General features: G+C 41.9%; 1 protein-coding gene across 7 annotated transcripts in view; it reads right to left on the reverse strand.

Moving 5' to 3' along the window:
* Positions 1–22,406, reverse strand: part of FAM135A (family with sequence similarity 135 member A) — a 134,994-nt gene that overhangs the window by 43,283 nt on the left and 69,305 nt on the right. For 4 of the 7 annotated variants that reach the window (XM_069726636.1, XM_069726640.1, XM_069726635.1 and 1 more), the window contains 8 exons: positions 16,245–16,384; positions 16,090–16,160; positions 14,840–15,013; positions 10,071–10,197; positions 7,157–7,310; positions 5,001–5,078; positions 1,994–2,043; positions 1,700–1,855 (listed from right to left, as the gene is read on the reverse strand). In XM_069726636.1, coding sequence (XP_069582737.1) covers positions 1,700–1,855; positions 1,994–2,043; positions 5,001–5,078; positions 7,157–7,310; positions 10,071–10,197; positions 14,840–15,013; positions 16,090–16,160; positions 16,245–16,384 — 950 coding nt within the window. The remainder of the gene's footprint in view (positions 1–1,699; positions 1,856–1,993; positions 2,044–5,000; positions 5,079–7,156; positions 7,311–10,070; positions 10,198–14,839; positions 15,014–16,089; positions 16,161–16,244; positions 16,385–22,406) is intronic. The other 3 variants (XM_069726641.1, XM_069726639.1, XM_069726638.1) reach the window with 1 other exon arrangement.

Raw genomic sequence — 22,406 nt, forward strand, 5'->3', positions numbered from 1 at the left:
CCTGCCCCGGTACCACCACTGTGATTGAAACCTGAATGCTGGTGGGAGGAATCAAGCTCATTCTTTCCCAGTGTGTTCGCCAGGCAGGTTCAGAACGCTATTAACCTGCAGATTAACCCCACATCTGCCAGCTAATGACACTTTTTCATGTGACCGGTTCCCTTTAACCTTCCCCTAGTGTAAGCTTTCTGTTACTCTTTCTTATGTTAACGGGTCGGTTTTGACCCGTGTCTTAAATCACCCCTAGGATACCCTAAAAACAGTTATTTATGATCCAATTTGTTTTTTACCTCTTAGTTACCTTGTTAGGGTTTCTCATCCATGGAAGGATTGATTTTAATATTTTTGTTGTGGCCCCCTGGGCCTTTCATTTGAGAGTATACCCTTCATTTTCAATATAAAAATATTGTCAAATGAACCTCAAGAGAATAATATAAACTATACTCTGCAAAGAACCAACTCTAAGCCGATTTGGCCATACATGCCTGGACATGTCCCTAAGGGTACCGTCACACAGTGGCATTTTGATCGCTACGACGGCACGATCCGTGACGCTCCAGCATCGTAACAATATCGCTCCAGCGTCGTAGACTGCTGTCACACTTTGCAATGTACGACGCTGGAGCGATAATTTCATGACGTATGTGCGATGTAGAAGCCGTTGGTTACTATGCGCACATCGTATACAATATTGTGCACACCTTTGTTACACCATGCGATCATGCCGCCACAGCGGGACACTAGACGACGAAAGAAAGTTTCAAACGATCTGCTACGACGTACGATTCTCAGCGGGGTCCCTGATCGCAGGAGCGTGTCAGACACTGCGAGATCACTGGAACGTCACGGATATATCGCTGGAACGTCACAAATCGTGCCGTTGTAGCGATCAAAATTGCACTGTGTGACGGTACCCTAACTCAAGTTGTTGGAGGTAGAGCTGGCTGTGGGCTGTTGGCTTATATTGTGTTTATGAGTTCAGTTTTGGGACTTATTATTGTTTTTTTACTCTTATATTAGACCTGGGTCGAAATTGACCCCAACAACACAAATGTTATAATTTTAATAAGAGCATTTTACAATTTAGTAAAATAGTTTTATTTTATTGTATTTTGTTTAAGAATAAGTTCCTGAAAAAGTCAAAAAGTCTTGATGCAATAAACAAATGTATGTAGAATTTGTATGCATTTAAAACCTAAAACGGGTCGGTCACGACCCTAACACTAGAGGAAGGTTAAAAGAGGTTATCCAGCCTCTAAAAATTTTTCTCCAAAGCATCATGGATGATTTCAAATAATGAAATTTGCAAAGTTCAATGACTCTAACCTTTGTGGACCCAGCACATCCAGCTGGAAAGGTCTGCTTGGGACAGGAAGCGAAGACATCCTAATCTTCAGCTACCTGACCTCTGAGGCCAGGGGACTGGAACGGGAAATCATCAAATGATCATCTGATGACGTCCCACTCCAAGATCAGTGCGTAGGAAAGCAGCTGCCCATTACTATGATTACTACCCTGCCGCAGGAAAAGAGCGACTACTTTCTAGATGATAGAACTTGCTTGCACTAATACCATGGTCATACATTACAAGGAGTGGATTCAGGAACTGTATAAACAGGTGAAAGTAGGAACTTTTCATAAAAGGGATAAAACACATATTACACAACACGCTGTCAGGGTCTATAGGACGGCTGCTCACCCTCAGCGTGTGATGCTCCTGGGCAACGATGCCTGTGATTTCATCCTGCAGGACGATAACTTCCAGAAACTGTCCCCACAGCGCCATCAGCAGGGAGCAGAGCTGTGCAAGGTTCATGTTGATGAGTTCTGCCAGTTCGTCAGGATTATCGATCTTCTAATGGAAGACGGGACACGTTATTATTACCACCATGGCTGGACAGACAGGCTACAGCAGTTCTCATGGGAGATGCAGTGATGTAAGCAGGACTAGACGGTAATACTGGTGTAGTCTCACAATCACATATATATATACCTTAACATCTTCACACAGTTCTGCGAGACGAGCATCCACGTCGATTTTTTCTGAGGAAATAAAATATAGTGGGCATGACTTCTTAATCCAGTCTTACATTTAGACAGCTTAGAACGAGATTGTTCATGCTGGATGATACATTTCGTGATTCCTCACTACGGTCTAACATTACACCACCTCTTCTTTAACTTGTTTTACACCATTTCTGGTCCTGAATTTTAAGCAAAGCCCCGTTTGTCTAAATACGCCTTCCAATTCACATGTTAATTCATCATTTCTGATTTTCTGCTCCGTTTCCTCTTCATTACTGTGTCTACGAGAAGCAGAGCGGACGATGATTTATGTGAGATCCGTCTGCTTTCAGTTTCTTATTTTTAGAATAGGAAAAAAAAAATTGTCCCAAATGGAGAACTTTTACTTCTGTTCTAAAAAAATAAGCAGCAAATGGAAAGCAGACGGCCCCTATATAAATCTTTGTTTCCATCTGGCCAAGGATGCCAATTCCACGTTCTGAACAGAACAGACAAGCGGAAAAGATAAAAGGATATGTGCCTTACATTTCCAGCAGAGAATCTTCATAATAAAAGTGATACATTTTGAAACATTTTGGGAAGCGCTGTCAAACATTAACATGCCAAAGCGCATCTCCACCGAATACTGAATGTCCTGGAATAATACAGCAGAAAGGCATTTCTTCTACAAATCTGCATCAAGTTGTTCCTCTCTTAGTATTAGCAAATTGTCAATTGGGCGTTATTATTTCCCTAATCCACAGGGGATGGCCCTATAGAGTCTTGCGCTGCCAGCCGAGATTGGATGGATTGTGCTAGGCTGCGTGCACATAGTGACCATGATCAAAGCCAAAAAAGCAGCAGGCCTGGGCCGCTCGGGTCTCTTAACAATCAATTCATTTTGTCAGGAAACAGCTGATTGACAAGCAAAACCGCGCGGCTGATACAATCAAACCACTTTTCTTTATGTAAGTGAAACCGCTATTATCTGCTAAATTAATTGGCCGTGTAAGGATCCATTAATAGACCTCAGTGACTACAGCTGTTGTGTATGACTGAGGAGTCAGTGTTTACAGGGACTCCCTCATTGTAAGAGAGAATGGTAACACCCAGTTGTCAATATTAGTGATGAGCGAGTGTACTCGTTACTCGGGTTTTCCTGAGCACGCTCGGGTGACCTCCGAGTATTAGTGCTCGGAGATTTAGTTTTTATCGCCGCAGCTGAATAATTTACAGCTACTAGCCAGGCTGAGTACATGTGGGGGTTGCCTGGTTGCTAGGGAATCCTCACATGTAATCAAGCTGGCTAGTAGCTGTAAATCATTCAGCTGAGGTGATGAAAACTAAATCTCCGAGCAATAAACAATACTCGGTGGTCACCCGAGCGTGCTCGGGGAAACCCGAGCAACAAGTATACTCGCTCATCACTAGTCAATATATTGAAGGATGAATATGAGAGGAACACCATAATACAGAATTGTTAGTTAGAGGAGTTACAAATTTTTACTAGAACGTGTAGGTCAGGAAATCTCTTTAAAGTTAAAGAAAGCCAACCTTCTATAGATTTGCCTTATATGTAGAAAAGAAACAAAATACCCATTGGAGGCCATCATATAACTGATACTTATGAGAGGAAATAAAGAGGCTTGACACAGGCAGAAATTACGTGTCACTATACATTTGTCCTGTCAGCCAGTTTTCTTTTTTGGTTGTGTGAAGTTTAGGACTTGCCTTGCGCAGGCGTGTACTACGGAGGGCAGAGAATAAACTTCAATCCAATACTGCGGCCAGCATGCAGCCAGCGGGTAAGGAAAGGGTGAATCAAACACCCGAAAACTCCGCCCATATGACCAAAAACCGGTCCCGCCAAATTCAGGTGACAGGTTCCCTTTAAAGCAGAGCCCGATTTCATTCTCTCTCAATTGTCAATAGATTTCATAACCTTTATATTAGAACCGAAGGAGCCATCACCTTCAAAACTAGACTGACAAGTCATTCTACTAAAAAGTGGCCATTGATAAAAAAAAGATCCCGGGAAAAAGAGAAAACACATTTCTTAATCCTATTGTAGGATCTTGCTGCTCAATGTTTCAGACACAATTACGGACCATGTTTTTACTGTGAGCTGTATGACAGTTGCGGAAATAAAGAATCCCTGGTGATATGTGTAGCTCTAACATGGTTGTTGTATGGAAGCGTTTTAGAAAATACTTCGAAATAAATCGATGTTGATACCGCAATGTACACATGCTTTTTCATGCTGTAGTTTTCCTTTCTAATTTCCTTTGGCATACCCACAGAATGCTCCATAAATGTATAATAGATGCATGGATCATGTGAACAAGATAGTAAGACCTACATTTACCTTGAGAACAGGGCCCAATGTGTCTCACTGCCAGTACAGAGGTGGGCACGCATGCGTGGCATTCATTTGTATGGGAGTTCCAGAAATTGGTGATGATCACGCTTCCTTGAACATTTTCTGCAATCTTATATGAATGCAAAAACCAGGAATAGCTCTCCACTGACAGCAGTATGAACCTGTTCTCTAGTTAGCAGGGGAGCCTTGTGGTGGCACCAGCATCTATCATGCATTTATTTATTATCCAATGGCAATGCCACATTTGTACGATATGGGACAACCATTTATTGCAAGCATTTTGATTAGGGGACTTTCTAAATGAAGTAGGAAGCAACTGTTGATGCTGACAGCAAAAGATGGGGAAAAGACAGGACACATGAATGCCATGAGAAGATTAACAGGGAAAGTGTAAAAAAAATTAATTCTATATCTTATTACTGATACAATCCATAAGAAAGGCCAACAGCCAAGTATTTAAGCGTATACCCTATTTCCTTTCATTGTTGTATGGTTACGTAAAATGTTGCAATGATTACATGGCAAAACGAGTGCTCAGTATCCACAAAAAAAGACATGTCTATACAATTGCAAAGTGTTACAGATCCATCATACATCTCTGTCCTTTTCAACATACCCAGAGTGTCGTCCCTTGGGGGCCACGGATATTTTCTTCTGAGAAGACGTTCGTATAGGACCTGCATGCGGGGCTTGGCTGATTGTAAGGATGGCACACATATGTACTAATTACATTCCTGTCATATCTGTGCTTTATGACTTAGCTTTGTGTTAGTGAGAAGTTGGGCAGCAAGTGAAAGAAAGTTGTCAAGTAAAGCACAGAGAGCTAGTAGGTTTAGCTGCTTTTCTATGATGTACATTGCAGGGCTGCTGTATTTAGTACACTCCAACCAGACCGTGTAGTAAGGGGTGAATACACAATGCAATATCATTTTAGACTGTTAATGCAGGACCAAGTACAACAAATGCACAGCTATACATATTAATTATATCTTTTCATGTTGTATTGTGAGAGGGTTACACGACATGGAAAGACAAATGTACATCATAATTAAGCAAGGGAAAGAAGGAAAAAAAAAAAGATACTGATAAACTAACACTACAGAAAAAAGGACAGAACTGTGAGAAGTATACCCTGCGCTACACTGGCTGAGAACATGCACATATCCTAAAAATGACAGTAAAAGCTCAGTAGTGTTCTCTCTACGGGCTTCAGTAAGAGGACACCCAACCACCGGTGTTTAATGCAGAGCACTGTTAGTAATTAGTGTAATTGAAGGCACCAATGTTCCCAAACCAGGTTATTCTCAGCTCTATCCTAAAAAATATCCAAGCAACATTATGAGATAAGCAAACGTCTACTATCAAGCGAATACAATGCAATAATGGAATTATGTAGATATACACACAGGTGCTGGAAAAGTGGTGAACCTTTGAGAACTGTCTGAAATTCTGCATAAATGATCTGGAGTAATGAATAAAGTGAATCATACAATCATTCACTGATGAAATAATACACAACTAAATATAAAGAAAACAACCAAATAGCTACACTGTTATCTGACTAAAGGGACTGTTACCCACATTGAAGCTACCCATGGGACAGACGGGAAGTGGCTGATTGCTGGGGGTGCCAAAACCCCATGTGACGTGGCCATACATGCGGGGACATAAAACCCCCTATATTTTTTGCATTGGGTAAAGGAGATGGGCATAATTCTGGTCTGACTTTGGTGTGTAGCACAACGGTGCCATTACCAGAGTGATATCACTAATGCATGTTCCCTGCATGTAGTAGTATACTTACTGGCTGCCGTCTTCTGCTGTTCTCCGTACTGCTCCGCTCCTGTGCTGCTGCTTCGCTCCAGTGTTTGCTTAGTGGACAGAAAGTTACTTCTCAATAGAAGTCTATGAGAGCCAGAACGAGAGGTTCACACACTTGCAGTGAGACCCTTTGACCTTTAGCTGTGACTTCACTGGAATGGGGATTCAGAAGCCCCATTACTGTCGATGGTGGGGATCGGTGACAAGCATCAGGACTCTACCAAATATCTTATACTTTAGTGATTCGTCTGTACTGTTTATCATTAGAGTGGAGTTTATGATCTCAAGACTCCAATTTTGCTGACTTTCAGTAACCAGAACAATATTTGTTAAAATGTTGCTTTTGTAAAGCCACCTACACAAATGGATCCATGTTGACTGACCCGCTGATTTAGGGTGACTGGATGATCACCTAGTTTCCGATTCTAGCAAGTATCACAGGAGACAAGAACTGGGCAGATGGGTATCCATCTTGGCTTTATGAGCCAAATATGCATGTGTACTGGGAAGGCTAAATCAGAAGAGAAAGTTTTTTGTAAAATGAGCGTTCAGTCAACAGATATCTAATGTACATGGCTAGCCTTACTAGGCTTGACTGCAATGGTCAAAGCCCAGAAACAATCAGTCCCCTACTGGTTATTTAGGTCATGGAAACATTTAATTACATTTAAGCCAAAATGGATACAGATATTCAGAAAGTCCTAAAAGGTTCACACACTTTCTTCCACCACACTATATGTTTATCAATTACCCCACCAAAAACAGCACAAATTCAATGCAATCCATGTATTAGCTAATTACTACCAATCATACTATGACATGAGTGCGTGAAACGAGGAGAAAAGTTGGCTTATAATTTGGTGTAGAGAGATACTGATTGATGCAAGAAATCAAAGCAAAAGCAGATAAAGAAGACAGAAGTAGCAAAAAGTAGGCCATCCCCATACTTACCCAACTCCAGCTTCAGAGAGGAGGGCAGCTCCTTGGTTACAGTCAAGAAGTAACTGTATAACCCCTTAAATGACGACAGCAAACAGGCACAGAGTGTGTAGTGAAAGGTGTAGGCATGTTGGAGGAAACATTCCTGGACCACAAAGCTGTTACCCTGAAATATATAGAAAAAATACTCTAAAAAGGGTTAAAAAAAAAAGTTACATGCAGATAAGGTAATGGGACACCAATTTGTTTCTGGCTTACTGGGAATTACCTCCTTAGTGACGGAGCCAAATTTTTGATATCTGACCAGTGTCACTTTATGTGGTAAGAACTCTGGAATGCTTCAATAAATCCCAGTGATTCTGAGAATGTTTTTTCATGGCACATTATCATTTATGATAATGATCCATTTTGGTCAATATGTTTTGTGTTTATTTACAAAAAATTATCCGAAATTTGACAAAAATTTTAAAAAAAGTTGCAATTTTCAAACTTTGAATGATTATCCATTTAGCCCTGCTGTGGAACCATGAAAACAAAATCACTGCTTTGGTACCATGGGGTCTATATGACCCCAGACTCAAAATCATCATATTTCATTAAAATGAACAGGCAGGCTGTTCAGAATAATCACGTTTTATTCTGTCATTTCAGAACAGTTATGAAATCAAACGTGACTTTGAAGTGATTTATTTGTCATCATCAAACTCAAACTGAAATTTATACCAAAATGCTTTACTAATAAGTATTCAAGTTCAATAAAAAAAATGCACAATAACTGCGACTGTGTGGATTTTAGTAAAATCATAATGACAACGAATGATCTGGCAATAAATTCAGCCCTTGCATTCACTGCACGTCATAGTGCCATGTTCTTCACAAATAAACTTCTTGCCGTCATTGCAAACAAATCTCGTCTTTTTGTCCTTCGATCGAGGACAAACATGGCACCGTCTGCGCTGTCCTGTAACACTGCTGGGGTCACTTGGAAGTGACCAGCCATTATTTATAATTACGGTATATTACAAAACCTGTGAATAAACAGAAAATATATTTAAAAAAATGTCAGACAATAAAGGTACTATGGGGTCAGGAGAGTCCCAAACACAGGAAATTGAAAATAACTTTGAAACAAAATTGAAAAACAAATTAAAAATATCAGCAACATAAGCAGAAATATGTTATTTGAAAATACATAGAAGGTCAATGTCTGAGATTGATCAGTTTTAGAAATGTTTCAATTTATTCAGCGCTGGGGTCTATATGACCCCATGGTTCCACAGCAGGGTTAATCCAGATTGTCATACCATAGAAAAACATAAATAACATTTCCCTCATGTCTACTTTACTTCAGCACCACTTATAAAATGTTATTTTATTTTGTTAGCATTTTTGGAGGTTTAAAAATGTAATGGCAATTTTTAATTTTTGCACAGAAATTTACAAAAAAAATTTTTTAGGGACCTATTCAGGTTTCAAGTGACTTTGGGGGTCTTAGATATTGGGAAACATATTGAAAACTGCTGTCAGGTAGTTTATTAACCCTCCAGCTGCTGTTCAGGAATGAATGTAAAGTGACATGACAGGAATGATAAAGTGTATTTTTACCACCAAATTGATGCTAACTTTTGAAGAGACCACTATAGCCGATAGACTCTAAGGACGCTATTTGGTCTTGAGTTGCCATGACAACCATCAGGACCGCACAATCATGATCTCAGGGTGCTGATGGGAATAAAGAGGGAGCAGCCACACTGTTAGGCTATGTGCACACGTTGCGGATTTTGCTGCGGATTGGCCGCTGTGGATTTGCAGCAGTTTCCTATGCGTTTACAGTACCATGTAAACCTATGGAAAACAAAATCCGAAGTACACATGATGCAGAAAAAAATGCATGGAAACGCTGCGTTGTTTATTCCGCAGCATGTCAATTCTTTGTGCGGATTCCGCAGCGGTTTACACCTGCTCCATAATAGGAATCCGCAGGTGTAAAACCGCAGGTGGAATCCGCACAAAAAACGCGGAAAAACTGTGATAATGCTGCAGTAAATCTGCAGTGCGGATTTACCAAAATCAGTGCGGAAAAATAGGCACACCTTTCCACAACGTGTGCACATACCCTTAACCATATGATGTAGTCACTATTGACAGCAGCATCTAAGGGGTTAAACAGATGTGGTTTAACACTGATCGTGGCTGATGCAGCAAGTTGTCAGCTATAGCAGTGGTGTCAAACTGCATTCCTCGAGGGCCGCAAACAGGTCATGTTTTCAGGATTTCCTTGCATTGCACAGGTGATAATTTAATCACCTGCACAGAATGATTCCAGCACCTTGTGCAATGCTAAGGAAATTTTGAAAACACGCATGGTTTGCGGCCCTCGAGGAATGCAGTTTGAGACCCCTGAGCTATAGTGTACAGCCGGCAGCTGCTGGATTGTCACCTGTATGGGGATGCTAGTCTCTTATATCCCAAGTCAGTAAAAAGACGTATTGGTGGTCATAAAGGGGCTAAGTAACACCCCCCCCCAAACTCTGAGGCAGATTCGCTGGGAGATCTATGTCCGGCCCATAGATCTTAACAGCTCATTTACATATTAAGAAAAACATGGATTTCTCTGGAATAACACATTGGATCACAGATATCGAGGTGTCATTTATTCAGCTTCCTATGACCTGCATGTCCATATAGATGGCTTAAGAGGGTTGATCCTACTGACAGATGCCCTTTAAACTCAACATACTTTAGAAATAAGACATATCTGACTGTCACACCCAGTACCCGCACCATTCTTCATCCATTACAGTGTTTTCCTTCATAAAGTGACACCATCATTAAATAGTAAGTTCGATAACTAGTATGTCCTGTGAACTATTCCTGGCACGTGTACAGTACAAATCATGAGCGATGAAGCAAGAGCCTTTCTTACATCTGCAGAGAGCTGCTTTGTGAAGTTACTGCCGAACACCACACTTTCCAGGGTCGGGACCGCCGACTCCTTGCTCTGGGCTGGAGCGTTCCTGTTTAGCCAAGTGTTCTTCATTGCACGGTGAAAGCTGGAGCACATAAATAATGTATTAGCGCTTCTATACTGCATATAAGTTATATAATACAGTAAAAAGACTAGAAGGACATCTGCTCATAATCTGAAGAAGAAATACAAACGGCAAAGAATAATCCCAACTCACCAGGCAGCAGCTTGGCAATCTAGCAGTAATATACTATTGGGTGCTTTAAATATTTTACCTCCGCATAAAGGGTGTTATCGGGAATTGCCAAGAACAGCTACTGCTTGCGGATTTCAAAGGGGGATTTCTGGCTTTATGGAAATACAGCCTAACTATTGTGTAATGACAAAAGCTGTGATTTTCTTTATTACTACTTTTCACCAATTTAAATAACTGGATTTGTTCTTAGTCTCTAGAAGTAAGACTGTTCCCGCTTGCTCAGTGAATTTGTATCTTCATGTCAGTCTTCTAAAGGTGGCCATACACAGATATCATTTGGTCTTTTGTCCTAACCTACGTTGTGTTCGGTTTTGGAAGAGTCAATTAAACACGGACACCTCTGGAGCCAGCTTATCCCCAGGGAGAACAAGAAGGGCATTTGAAGGGAATAGGTCACTAGATTTTTGCTATTCCTTCTGAGACCACCACGATTTAGAGAAAGAGACCCTAATTGCAGCAGTGTGTCACTTACTTTGCAAGTCCGAGTAGTTCTGATTAAAAACGGTTTTCTCTGCTGCAGATTATCACATAGGTTGACCAACCCTGTCAGGCAGTGCATAAGGACTTATATCTCTATATTTATAGAAAATGGCTATAGCCCAGGTCGAATGTCAGTAGGAAATAATAAACTAATCTCTCACACAAGACAAACTGTAAAAACCCCTGCAGCAAGTAGTTAAATCCAGAAGAGGTGTCAGCAAGGCTATGCTGCTAGAAATAACCGGTTTCACACCCCGATGGCTAATAAAAGGGATGTAGTAAGTAGCAAGGAGATAACTAATGTAGGTTAAATACTAGCGATCTGAAATATATGAAATATGAATAGCAATACTGCTTCTGGATACTAAGAAAAAACCTAGACGCTTAGCACATAATTTCATATTGACATGCTTTAGCACTACAAAGTGCAACTGTTCTTGTTTATTCTATATGGAGATGGCTGCTCCTAGTAGGCACCTGTCTACACTAGCCTGGAAGTGCCAGTCAGTCTTATCTGTATATTAGCTCTCTGACCGAGCACTCCGCCTTCCAGCATGTGATGGATTTTAATTACAGCAGGGTCCTACCTAGCCATAAATTAAGGCTTTGAAGAGAGATATACACATCTACCCAGGAATTCAGACTTCAGTCTTAGAGAGGTATTCACACTAGACACATAGGACCAAAAGATTTAAGACCGCCTTGACGTTGGCTGCTGGGCAAATTATGTGCTAAGCATCTCAGCTTTTTCCGACTATCTGGAAGCCATATTGCTATTCATACTTCATATATTTCATATTGACATGCTTTAGCACTACAAAGTGCAACTTTTCTTGTTTATTCTATATGGAGATGGCTGACCTAGTATGCACCTGCCCACACTAGCTTAGAAGTGCCAGTCAATCTTTAGTCATTTGTATATTAGCTCTCTGACCGAGCACTCTGCCCTCCAGCATGTGGTGAATTTAATTGCAACAGGGTCCTACCTACCCATGAATTCAGGCTTTGAAGAGAGATATTCACATTTACACAAGAATTCAGACTTCAGTCTTAGAAAGGTATTCACACTAGAACGTAGGACCCAGCAGATCTGAGACCCCCAAAAGTCAAATGGCCAACCTTCCCCTCTCAGCCCTGCCGTGCGCCCAAACAGTAGTTTTTCCTCCACATATTGCATATCAGCGTACTCAGGAGGAATTGCACAACAAATTTCATGATGCATTTTCTCCTGTTACCCTTGGAAAAATGAAAAAAATTGGTAAAAGAAAACATTTTTTTGTGGAAAAATTAGATTTTTTTTATTTTCACGGCTCAACGTTATAAACTTCTGTGAACCACCTGGGGGTTCAAGGTGCTCACCACACATCTAGATAAGTTCCTTGAGGGCTCTAGTTTCCAAAATGGGGTCATTTGTGGGGTTTTTCCATGGTTTAGGGACACTTCAAACGTGACATGGCGTCCGCTAATGATTCCAGCAAATTTTGTACATTTTCTCCTGCTACCCTTGCAAAAAGAACAATATTTGTGAAAATATTAATTCCTGTGAAGCACCTGAAGGCTTATTGAATGTGTTTTTTAAGCACTTGAGGGGTGCAGTTTTTAGAATGGTTTCACTTTGGGGTATTTTCTGTCAAAGTCACTTCAAAAGGGATGTGGTCCCTAGAAAAAATGTTTTTGTAAATTTTGTTGTAAAAATGAGAACTCGCTGGTCAACTTAAAAAAATAATTATGTTTCAAAAATTGTGCAGATGGTAAAAAGATATGTAAATGTTATTTATTAACGATTTGGTGTGACATAACTCTCTGATTTAAGGGCATTAAAAGTTTGAAAATTGATACATTTTCACAAAACTAAGATTTTTTCACAAATAAACGCAAGTCATATCAAATAAATTTTACCACTATCATGAAGTACAATATGTTAGGAAAAAAACATTCTCAGAATCAGTAGGATACGTAGAAGCCTTCCAGAGTTATTACCTCATGAAGTGACACTGGTCAGAATTACAAAAATTGGCCTGGTCATCAAGGTGCAAACAGGCATGTGGGTGAAGGGGTTAAAAACGCTTTACTCTGCGGCAGATCAAACAGTTCTTGGAATGCTCAGTTCTGTGTAACCCGCCTCCACCACTGATGTGCAGATTTCTATGTACACTGTGCATAGGCAGAAAACAGACAGAGGTGAGATCATGGTTGGACTACCTGGAGGCAGGTTTACTCGTCCTCTATTGACACTCTCCTTTGGATAATGCAGTGATTTTGTGAAAACTACAGCAAACAGGTCAGTAAGTGACACATTGCTGCAATTACAGTCTCTGTGTCCATATGCAGCTCTCAGATTAGGTACGCAAAATCTGGTGACTGATTCCCTTTAAGCCACAAAACTGCAGGGAAAGGAGGACACAAATATATATCTTGTACAATGCTCTCTGATAGTAATTCATATACAGTGTTGGCAACTAGAAAATGAAGTAGAAAACTGCAATTACACACGTTTTGTTATACACATGTTTATTTGCTTTGTATGCATTGGAACAACACAAAAACAAAGTGAAAAAAAGTACATTGGACATAATTTCACACAAAACCCCCAAAATAGGCAGGACAAAATTGTTAGCACCTTTCCAAAATTGTGGGTAAACAACTCTGTTTCAAGCAAGTGATGCTCATTCAAAACTCACGTGTAGCAAGTAACAGGTGTGGGAAATATGAAAATCACACCAGAAACCAGATAAAAAGGGGAGACATTGACTCAATCTTTGCGTTGTGTCTCTGTGTGTGTGCCACACTAAGCATGGAGAACAGAAAGAGGAGACGAGAACAGTCTGAGGACTTGAAAACCAAAATTGTTGAAAAATATCAACAATCTCAAGGTTACAAGTCCATCTCTAGAGATCTTGATGTTCCTTTGTCCACAGTGCGGAGCATAATCAAAAGGTTTACAACCCATGGCACTGTAGATAATATTCTTGGAGAAGTGGACGACAAACAAAAATTCATGAAAGGTTGCAACACAGGAGAGTCTGGATGGTGGATAAGCAGCCCCAATCAAGTTCCAAAGAAATTCAAACTGTCCCGCAGGCTCAGGGTGCATCAGTGTCAGCACAAACTGTCCATCAACATTTGAATGAAGTGAAACACTATGGCAGGAGACCCAGGAGTCACTGGGTGCCTTGACTATGTGCAACGCATCATGAAATCTGAAGATTACCAAAGGATTTTGGGTCACAGTGTAGAGCCCAGTGTCACAAAGCTGAGTTTGAGTCCTAGGTCATGGGTCTTCCTGCATGACATTGACCCCAAACATGCTCCAAAAAGCAGCCAGAAATATATGGAAACAAAGTGCTGGAGAGTTCTGAAGTGGCCAGCAATGACTATGGATCGAAATCCCAGAGAACACCTGTGGAGAGATCTCACAACAGCTGTTGGGGGAAGGCATCCTTTACATATGAGAGACCTCGAGCAGTTTGCAAAAGAGTGGTCCAAAATTCCTGTTAAGAGGTGTAAGGTGCTGATGGTTAAAGGAAGGGATTGATTGCAGTTATTAATTCCAAAGGGCGTGCAACAAAATATTAAGTTGAGGGTGCCAACAATTTTGCTCGGCCCATTTTTTGAGTTGTGTGTGAAATTGTGTCCAATTTTCCTTCTTTTTTGCTCTTTTTTGTGTTGTTCCCATATACACAAAGGGAATACACATGTGTATAACAAAACATGTGTAGAGCAATTGAAATAATTTCCTGGGAGAAATACTTCATTTTCTTGAACAATATCAAGGGTGCCATAACTTAAGGCCATGACTGTATTGTGTAGAGAAGGGAATCATTTTCCTTAGTGCTAGTAGGAACTGAAAAAAATGTCTCACATGATCATCATTTCTTCAACACGTCAAATAACATCGCTTATATTCTTATAAAAGCCTCAACATCTCCATAGCCTCCACCTGAATGTCCTTTTATGTTTTTATACATATAAAATGGTTCATCACATTCACCTGATGAGCGGCTGATGTAACGCAACCAAGGATCCATGGACTACGATAGATATGACTGAGAGGTGAAAGTAATCAAACATTACATTGATGTGGTGATGAAGGCCTCTATGTAGGTTAAAGTGCAACTTTAAATTTCGACTGCTTATTAGTTGCAAGGCGTTAGGGTCATTTGGTCTGAAAAACAGAAAAGAAATAATATTATTACTTAAAGGGAACCTGTCACCCCCAAAATCGAAGGTGAGCTAAACCCACCAGCATCAGGGGCTTATCTACCGCATTCTGGAATGCTGTAGATAAGCCCCCCGATGTATCCTAAAAGATAAGAAAAAGAGGTTAGATTATACTCACCCAGGGGCGGTCCCCGCTGCGGCCCAGTCCGGTGCCTCCTATCTTCATCAGATGACGTCCTCTTCTGGTCTTCACGCTGTGGCTCTGGCGCAGGCGTAATTTGTCTGCCCTGTTGAGGGGAGAGCAAAGTACTGCTATGCGCAGGCGCCGGGAAAGGTCAGAGAGGCCCAGCACCTGCGCACTGCAGTACTTTGCTCTGCCCTCAACAGGGCAGACAAATTACGCCTGCGCCAGAGCCGCTGCGTGAAGACTAGAAGTGGACGTCATCCTATGAAGATGGGAGGCCCCGGACCGGACCGCAACCCCCCCGGATCAGTCAATAGGGAACTCTCCCGACTCCCCCTACACAGCCAACTCTACACCATGAAGGGAGGCGGCTATGGCTACTTTCACACTAGCGTCGGTACGGGGCCGTCGCCATGCGTCGGCCCGACGTACCGACGCAAACTGCGAAAAAAATGAACAACGGAGGCAGCGGATGCAGTTTTACAACGCATCCACTGCCCTATTGTAAGGTCCGGGAAGGAGGGGGCGGAAATGGCGGACACGATGCACAAAAAAAGTTACATGCAATGATTTTTTGTGCCGACAGTCCGCCAAAACACGACGCATCCGTCGCATGACGGATGCGATGTTTGGCCATATGTCGCAATGCGTCGCTAATGCAAGTCTATGGAGAAAAAAACGCATCCTGCGGGCAACTTTGCAGGATGCGCTTTTTCTCCAAAACGACGCATTGCGACGTACGTCACACGACGCTAGTGTGAAAGTAGCCTTAGCCGATGCCAGACTGCTCTGCCGATTATCTCCGGCAACAGTAATGGCTGACAATAATGGGTGTGGGGGCCTTAAGACATCTTGAGGACACTCCTGGTTCCTGTAACGCTCAGGTTTGTACTTACGAATAGTCTGTGTCTGTGAAATACAGGTCAATGGAAAGTTGAAACACCAGCTCATTCAACGTCTCCTCAATCTGTGGACAGGTACGATCCATTAGAAGAATGCAGTCACACAGGAATATCCAGTCTCAATGTTCTACACGTAAAATGGGACTTACCTTCCTTTCATCCAGAAGCATCTTAACCTTGAAGTTCATCACATCATTGACTGCTACCTCCTCATTTTTGTACAGAATTTGGAAAATTTTACTGCAGATGACAGTATCTTGCACAGATGCTGGAAAGGCCAAGTCATCCCCTGAAAAGTAACGGTAATACATTTTTACTTAAAATATTCAAAAAGCAATAAAAATTTGCAAAAGAAACATAATATGTCAGTTTTTACATGTTAACAGATACTATCTTATCCTGAAGGCTCTTGTAGGATTCACAGCCGTTTCTGGCTGGTTACATGGCCTATTTGATATAGAATTCAAGGACATTATGACAAGGAGATATAAAAGGCTTATAGATTTGTAATAAACAAAAGAAAGAAAATATTGAACCAGTAACTTTACGATTCTGTATCAAAATGCCCCAAAGGCTAAGTTCACGCTGCTGTTGGAGTAGGCCTGTCACCAGATTCCACAATTCACACTGCATCATTATATAGACCTGGTGAGACTAGTATACTTACTTGGAAAATCCACATCAGAATGAGTGTATATTCCTAATACTAAAACACGCATTTAATGAGTCCACCCAGAGCGTTCAAAAGGGAACACTCAATAGGGAGTAAACAGTCATTCTGTCTTAGATTTACAAAGTAAGAACACTGGCCTCATCAGGTCTAAAAGCTCTATAAAGTAATGTATATGATTTGTATTGTGAATTCTCCTGACATCTCAGTGAGTTCTATCAGACATCGTTGTGAGATCCATCGTACGATGTGCACTACAGAACTACAACAGCAGCAGCAGGGAGTAATGGGATGTGCAATGGCAGGCTATAGGTCAGCACATATACATTAAACGGATGAATGGGATATAGACAAGTGTGCCGTACAGAGAGGTATACAAGAGCTGCCTTACTAAATAAATGACTTGAACTTTTTGAGGGGCATTTGCACATGTTTATTTTAAAGCAAAGGGTAAATTACATCCATGAAAGCCCCGTGTCCATGATTCCACTCCTGGTTCCCCTACATGAGCTGAGCAGACTAAATACACTTTCTACATCATGGTTCACACCTTTTCCTTTTTTTTTTTTTAGAATTCACGATCTATGACGTACATGTATGTCATGGGTCGTGTACCCCCTTTGTTGCAGGTTCTGGCGCTGAGCCTGCATCTTTTCTGGCACATGACAGCTGATCTGATCAGAGGCCAAATGCTCCCCTAACAGTCACAGGTGGAATTGCTATCCATCTGCGGTTATTAATATTTTAAATGCCGCTGTTTTTAAAGGTAATCTAAAATATATAAAGGGAATGGCTTTAATGAAAGCGGTACAGAAGAACAATCCCGCCTCTACTCTGACACACCAAGTCTCTAATCAGGAACAGGGTTCTTCTTGATTGACCTGTGTTATTCCAGATTTAGAGAGAAGAAAAAGTTGAGGTTGAGTGGCGAGTCCACGTGTCTAGCAGATTCTAGAAGAACAGCTTTACGAGAAGGTGTAGGATTATATGGCGGATCCCTATGGTTTTCAATTAAAGACTTTTACAACAGTCACCAATATGATGAACCACTAGAGCAGATCCTCACTGGTCTCCTTTTACTTCCCTACCGTGGATCTCAGGTTACTCTACCTATATGGCCGCTGCTGCCACCAATGGGGCTCAGAAACAATGGCTATGTGTACAGCATGAGCTCTGTGCCGCAAGTGATTGACTGCAGCAGTCACATGGATGGAAGGCACCTGAGGAGCTGCAGAAAAGCAATGAGGGGACAGCAAGTACTAAAAGTGTCGCAACCCAGGCTGAAATGGTTAGATTTCTGCACATGGCCATAACACTGCCCAGTCCAGATTAGTTTGTGGATTAGGGCATCCATCATTCTATGGGGCCCAGTCAAGGAGAAATAAAACCATGAAAGCATCTTGCTCCAGAGGTAAGGAGGCTATACAGATTGTCACATGGCAGGACACAGAGAACAGCGGCGAGACATGGAGCCGCAGGGACTCGAACATCATTTTCGAGCACGCCGAAGACACTCGGTTAGCACATGAGTATGCTCAGATAACGCCTTATTTATCCGAGCACGTTCGCTCATCACTACTTGTCCTCAATCATTATTTCATGTCCACATGTAGCAGCAAAAATATAAAAAATGCCAATTAAACATTATCCTGTTAATCTATGGATGTAATAGCAAGATGCAAGACCCGGAACTAAGCGAGTCTGCTAAGCTGAACCACCACGCTGCATATTTGATGGCAAAATGCAGAAGATAAGAATGCACGGCTTGCACAGAGCAGCATCCTGAATATATATTTAATATGCCTGGGTGGCTGGGAGGCCGCATTTCAAAGCGTACAGCTCCTGCAGCTGCAAGGCATGTGCTGTCTATAGTCCCGTAATTCCCTCATGTGATTATTATTAGTATTTAGAATAGAAAAGCCTTGGGTTCTGACAAAGCAATGAACCAGGCCAGAATCATTCAGCATCAATAATCATCAAATCTAGGCAAACCCGCTTAAATCTGATGTGTCCGTGCTTAGTGCTCCTGGGTGATCCCAAGCTACACATTACTGCTCATACATATCCCAAATAGAAGGACTAGTTTGGGGAAATATAAATTTACTTCTATGTCAAACCTGTAATAGATGCCCAATTAAATATAATATTAGCGTAGCCGTGTCAAGGAAGAGAGGCTGCACACGCTACAGGCTTATGTTATTGGGTGCGGAAAAGCCCAACATAACAGCCAAAGACTAAGACCAGGCATAAAAATCATGTCTGGTCCAGTATCACTGTGGTTATATAGCAGCTCTAGAATACGCTTAATAGAACACGATTAGGATTTCCTCCCTATAGCTTAGCTGCAATGATTTTTTTGGAGTTTGGGGCATCATGTGGACCCTCTATGCGTGGACACTTATGAGTTGGAAGATACCACTAAGTGGGGGGCAAGGTCAGTGTGCAGCATGGAAACACAGCAGTCTCCACATGTAGTTATAGAAGAAGCCATGTAGAATGGATCCAAAAGACAGACAGAAGCGGCAGCAGAGGTAAACTATACCACCTCCTCTAGGATATGGCTGCTGAGGGAATCTATGGGTATTGTCAAGAGGAAGATGAGACAGACGAGCTGAAGGCTGCTATCAAAGCCACCTGGGCTTCCATAACACCTCAGCAGTGCCACAGGCTGATCACCTCCATGCCACGCCGCATTGCTGTAGTAACTGATGCCAAAGGAGCCCCGACCAAGTATTGAGTGCATTTACTGCACATGCATTTCAGTAGGCCAACATTTTGGATATTAAAATCATTTTTCAAGCTGGTGGTATAAAGTATTCTAATTTACTGAGATAATGACTTTGGGGTTTTCATTGGCTGTAAGTCATAATCATCAACATTAACAGAAATAAACACTAGAAATAGATCACTCTGTTTGTAATGACTATATTATATATGAGTTTCACTTTTTGTATTGAAGAACTGAAATAAATTATCTTTTTGATGATATTCTAATTTTGTGAAAGCACCTCTATTTATTATATTACTCACACATTTCAATGCAATATCTGTAAACGTTTAATAAAAAAAAAAGGAATAGAGAAATTACATAACACCATGTATCGCGAAAAAAAGACACAAATTATTTAACTCCATTAAAAGCACACGTACGACGAAACCACATAATGAAGGGCCAGGTCAGGACAAGGGGTAAATAACCTGATCCTGATCTCGTTAAATAGATGTATGTATGACATGTGGTGCTCGCCGCCCAATCAGCGCTGGTGTCACTGTCTCCGCCTTCAGACAAACTGAACATGAACAGGAAGTGAGAGATCAGCTGATCCCAGACTTCCTCTTCATGTTCAGTTTGTCCAAAGGCGGAGACAGTGACACCAGCGCTGATTGGGCACCAGGGTCACGTGTCACAACACCGCATCACACCCCCAGGGAGAGCAAGTGCAGACACCGCGGGAACAGTGCCGACACAGGAGGCGTGTATAGGCTTTATTATTTTATCAGCGCCAAGCGTGGGGTATGAGAGGGAGTTGTCCTAGTTGTGGACAACTTCTTTAACCCATTCAGAAAGAGGTTATGTCAGCAGAATGATTAGTGTGTGCCATAGGACCAGAGATATTCATGTGCGATAGAACATCAACTTACTAATAACATATACTGCATACATATAAGTATGTTTGATAGAGGGAGAAATTTCTGTTCCCTTTAGGGACACAGGGATAAGAGATCCAATATTTTCTGCTGTATACCTTACAGTAAACATATCTACTATATAATTGTCTAAGGGTCACTTCTGTCTGTCTGTCTGTCCAGGATATTCATTGGTCGCGGCCTCTGTCTATGATGGAATTCCATGTTGCTGATTGTTCTCGCCAGCTGCCTGTCATGGCTGCCGCGACCAATCAGCAACGGCCACAGTCCGATTAGTCCCTCCCTACTCCCCTGCAGTCAGTGCCCGGCACAGGCTCCATATTCCCCGCAGTCAGTGCCCGGCGCCTGCTCCATACTCTCCGCAGTCAGTGCCCGCTGCCCGCTCCATACTCCCCGCAGTCAGTGCCCGACGCCCGCTCCATACTCTCCGCAGTCAGTGCCCGACGCCCGCTCCATACTCCCCGCAGTCAGCGCCCGCTCCATACTCCCCTCCGGTCACCACACAGGGTTAATGCCAGCGGTAACGGACCGCGTTATGCTGCGGGTAACTCACTCCGTTACTGCTGCTATTAACCCCGTGTGACCAAGTTTTTACTATTGATGCTGCCTATGCAGTATCAATAGTAAAAAGATCTAATGTTAAAAATAATAAAAAAACAAAAAACCTGCTATTCTCACCTTCGGTAGTCCGATGATGCGCTCGTGCCTGCCGACAGCTTCCAGTCCCAGAGATGCATTGCGAAATTACCCAGAAGACTTAGTGGTCTCGCGAGACCGCTAAGTGATCTGGGTAATTTCACAATGCATCCTGGGAACGCAAGATAGCGGCAACTGCGCGCATCACCAGAGGTTCGCTGGATCCCGCCGGGTGAGTATATAACTACTTTTTATTTTAATTATTTTTTTTTTTTTTAACAGGGATATGGTGCCCACACTGCTAAATACTACGTGGGCTGTGTTAGATACCGCGTGGCTGCTATATACTACCTGGCCAGTGTTAGATACTATGTGGGCTGTGTTCTATACTGCGTGGGCTGTGCTATATACTACATGGCTGCTATATACTATGTGGGCAGTGTTATATACTACGTGGCTGTGTTCTATACTGCGTGCTCTATACTACGTGGCCACTGTTAGATACTATGTGGGCTGTGCTATATATTACGTGGCCAGTGTTATATATGGCGTGTGCTGCGTTATATACTACATGGCTGCTATATACTACATGGGCAGTGTTATATACTACGTGGCTGTGTTCTTTACTGCGTGAAATATACTACGTGGCCACTGTTAGTCTACGTTCACATTAGCATTTTGCGGAGCTGCGTCGGGCGCAGCAGCGGCGACGCATGCGCCATGCGCCCCTATATTTAACATGGGGGGGCGCATGGACATGCGTTGTCTTGCATTCTGTGATGCATGCGTCTTGTTGGCGCAACAGAAGACGCTGCATGATGCAGTTTTTTCTGCGCCAAAAATCATGAAAAAATGAACGCATGCATCACAAAAAGCTGCGTTTTGCATGCGTTGCGTCACCGACGCAGCACCGCACAACGCAAATGTGAACGTTGCCTTAGATACTATGTGGGCTGTGCTATATATTATGTGGGCTGTGTTATATATTATGTGGTCAGTGTTACATACTACGTTGGCTGTGTTATATACTGCGTGGGCTGTGTTATTTACTGCGTGGCCTATATTAACGCATCATTCTACAATATGTATGTATGTATGTATATAGCAGCCACATGGTATATACCACAGGCCACGTAGTACTCCTATATACTACGTGGCCTGTGCTATATACTATGTGGCTGCTATATACATACATACATATTCTAGAATTCTAACACATCGGGCCACCATCTAGTGTATTTATATACAGCCAAAATGTAATGGACACATTCATTTAAAAAAATAAATAAATTGGCTATGGAAAAATAATCTTTGCACTCACAATGGCAAGTAAAAAGCTGCACGCTTCCTGGGAGAT

This window comes from Ranitomeya imitator, chromosome 5, assembly GCF_032444005.1.
Source record: "Ranitomeya imitator isolate aRanImi1 chromosome 5, aRanImi1.pri, whole genome shotgun sequence".
NCBI lineage: Eukaryota > Metazoa > Chordata > Amphibia > Anura > Dendrobatidae > Ranitomeya > Ranitomeya imitator.